The 3,273-nt window shown below is 50.7% G+C and overlaps 1 protein-coding gene across 1 annotated transcript; it reads right to left on the reverse strand.

Moving 5' to 3' along the window:
* Nucleotides 1-454: 454 nt before the first annotated feature.
* LOC149818524 (U-box domain-containing protein 38-like) lies at nucleotides 455-2,713 on the reverse strand. The gene has a single exon (XM_089984616.1). The coding sequence runs from the start codon at nucleotides 2,533-2,535 to the stop codon at nucleotides 718-720; it is 1,818 nt and encodes a 605-aa protein (XP_089840742.1). The 5' UTR covers nucleotides 2,536-2,713; the 3' UTR covers nucleotides 455-717.
* Nucleotides 2,714-3,273: the final 560 nt, after the last annotated feature.

The following is a 3,273-nucleotide window of genomic DNA, read 5'->3' on the forward strand; positions in this document are numbered from 1 at the left end:
GGCTTAAGCCCAACCCAAACCCGCCTAAGAGGCGGGTTGGCGGGTCGTGTCAGAAATTACCACCCCTAAATGTGAGTGGAAACCGGCTTTTAGATTGCTGAAATCCGACCTATATACAGTTTTTTCGGGTGATCCAAAATCAATGACTATGAAGGTATCCGTTTTTCTCATAAAAACTTATTTTTTTGTCAAAAAAAAACATGATCCAAGAGTTTATTCTCACTAAATCGAGCATGTTAAACATATCTAACGGTTCAGATCCATCATAAAACACCTAAAACCTATGGAGCACAATGAGAAATGAGGCCTAATATGTATATGTTCAGTTTATATATATATATATATATATATATATATATATATATATATCGGCATGACCAGCAGCATTAGATCCGTTATAAAAATATAAAGGGAAAAAAAGGGCACATGAAGCTTGCCAAAAGCAAATTATAGAGCCAACAATCTCATATTCTATCCAGCAATTCACCCAACATTATGTACCCAAATTGTAATAAACAAAACCATCAAGAGAGACCACCGAGGTGGTATCCCATGTGGTAAGAGGGATCCTGTGTCAAGCTGAAGGTCCATGATCGAATCCCTCCCTCTACCACATGGGGCGGGTGTTGTTCTGGTAGGGGTCCCACTAACCCCAGCTTGCCTTTCATAAAAAAAAAAAACCATCAAGAGATGGAGAGGTGGTACTCAGTCAAAAGATCAAAACTCGGTGGAGTTGGACCCAGACATGAGCCGCTTATGGTGGTTTCGAGTAGTCACCACCGGCTCATCTGAGTCGAAGCCATCATCGGCATCAGCTTCGATGCCAGCTGATGATGATGACGAACAGCCCTTCATCAGCATCAGCAGCTTCCCCGCCCTCTCCCTAGCCCGGTCGCTGCCCCGCTCAGCCACCTCGGCTAGCACCTCCATTGCGCCGGCTTCCCGAGCCAAGCCCTTGAACCTCCAGCTATCCCGTGCCAACATGCACAGCGCAGCAACACTGTGCTCACGGACCACCTTAGCGTGCCTCTCGCCCTTCTCCTTGTGCCAGCTCTCCGCGATCAAGCCGACCAGTGCGGCAACTGCATTAGCATCGAGCATCGCCGCTCGGCCCTCAGTCCCAGCCGCCATGTTGCAGAGTATGAGGACAGCTCGGCTTGGCAGGTTCGGCTCATCCCCCCGAGCCAGTGCCAGCAGCTTTGGCAGCGCACCGGCCCGCATTAGCTTGGCACGGTTGACCGGCACGAATGACAGGTGGTAGAGTGCCATGGCAGCATCCAGCTTGGCGCGGCTGTCCCGGCTGGAGCCGAGCAGATGAACTAGGGGCTGGACTGCACCGAGCACGCCGAGCACCGTCTTGTTCTCATCGTCCAGAGCCAAGCTGAAGACGGCTCCAGTAGCGTGCTCCTGGGCCTCCACGTGTCCTCCCTTCAGCACATCGATCAAGGTGGGAACCAATCCTGACCGCACGATCTTGACCTTGTTGACCTTCTCGAGAGATAGGTTGACAAGGGCCGCCACGGCATTGACTTGGACTCCAGAGTACCGTGACGTCATCAACGCGCCTAGGCCTTTGAGGAGCTCGCGCGTGCAGAGCCTCACACGTGCGTCCGTATCCTCACGTGTCATATTCCGGATCGAGACCACGGCCTCTTCCTGATCCAAAACGATTCCAGACCTCATCTTCGCGACGAGCTCATCCGACTCACCCGAGTCTATCTTCGTCTCGGACGAGATGGAAATGGAGCTGAACGAGGCGGAGAGGCAGGCCGGCTTGGTGGCGAGGTCGATCGGAGGCGCCGAGACGGTGGATCCCGAGTCAGAAGAGTCGAAGCGATTGACCCGGCGGTTCACCTCCGTTGCGGCGAACGAGAGATCCACGGCCGGGTCTCTGTGAACTCTGTCGAGGATCCGATCCATCTGGGAGACCGACTCGGAATAGTCGAATATACTGCGTTGGGTATCGTCCGAGTCTACGGTGATTCTGGGCGTCCGGTTCGTATGTGAATCCGATTCATATGAATCGATGTGAACGAGTCGGAGATCCGTTTCCGAGGCGGCGAAAGAAGTGTCGTCGATGCTCCGGTAAGATTGAGAAACCGAGTCGGAGCGATCGACTCGAACATTCGTTTCGAAGGAAGAGGAGAGATCGGCGGCCGGATCGACGATGCGGGAAGCTTCCTCCGGCGAGGGGGATGTGGCTAGAAACTTCTGCGCGAGACCGCTAGCGGTTTCCGGATCGGGAGGGTCGGGTGGGGGGAGGCCGGAGTCGCGGCACCAGTTGGCGATGGCGATCTTCAGGGCGATGTTGGGGATGAGGGAAGTGGTGGTGGTGAAGAGGTGGTGGTGGTGGTGGAGAGGGAGGGAAAGGAGGGACTCGATGCATCGGCGCTCGAAGGACTGGCCGGAGGGGACGATGACGGGGTCGGCCATGAGGGCGTTGGAGATGGGGCAGAGGAACTCCGGCGGTGGCGCTCTCTGCCGTGACTGCCGGAAGTGGAACGAGATCCTCCACTTGTTCTTGCTGCTACCCATCTCTCTCTCTCTCTCTCAAAATGGGCAGGAGCTCTATAAGCTTAGAATCTATTGAAATGAAATGGGGTTGTGGTATTTCTCTCTCTCTCTCTCTGGTGAGGTATGAGCGAAATTGAAAGGAAAGGGAGAGAGAGAGGGAAGGTCATCTCAGTCGCTTTCCTAAAGCTTATCCCTAAAATGATATAATTTTTTTTTTTCGAAAAAGAATAAAATGATATAATGATAATACAGAGGCTCTCTGCTACAATTGGTTGGGCTGCCGCTTCTTGAGCTATATTTCGGGATTGCCACTTGCCAACTCTTTTTTTCCTTTTGGTTTATAATCCAAGAATACCTCACTTAACACCAAGACCAGGTCATGCTGGTCTAGTTTGTGATATATATATATATATATATATATATATATATATATATATATATATATATATATATATATATATATATAAAGCGGGGGAGTTCGGATCAGGTGCAATCACATGGCATAAATTTTGTGCATTAAGCATCGCCCTCCATCAAGCCTTGGGCTCTACAGACAGGCCTGTCTCCAAGATGGAGGGTGATCAGATGCTTAATGCACAAATATTTGTGCAATCATATTACACGATCTTTTCACAAGCTGGGGTTAGGCAAACCCCCCATCAGTTATTATTCATAGTATCATCCACGGAATAATGACAGAGCAAGCTAAAACTCAGGAAGATGTGGGTGAATAGGCAGGGTGAATTTTAGATTACTGTT

This window comes from Nuphar pumila, chromosome 13, assembly GCF_984573655.1.
Source record: "Nuphar pumila chromosome 13, dmNupPumi1.hap1.1, whole genome shotgun sequence".
In the NCBI taxonomy this organism is placed as follows: Eukaryota; Viridiplantae; Streptophyta; class Magnoliopsida; order Nymphaeales; family Nymphaeaceae; genus Nuphar; species Nuphar pumila.

Excerpts from the sequence above, each read along its gene's own strand:
- LOC149818524 (XM_089984616.1), bottom strand. The coding sequence starts at position 2,535 with ATGGGTAGCAGCAAGAACAAGTGGAGGATCTCGTTCCACTTCCGGCAG.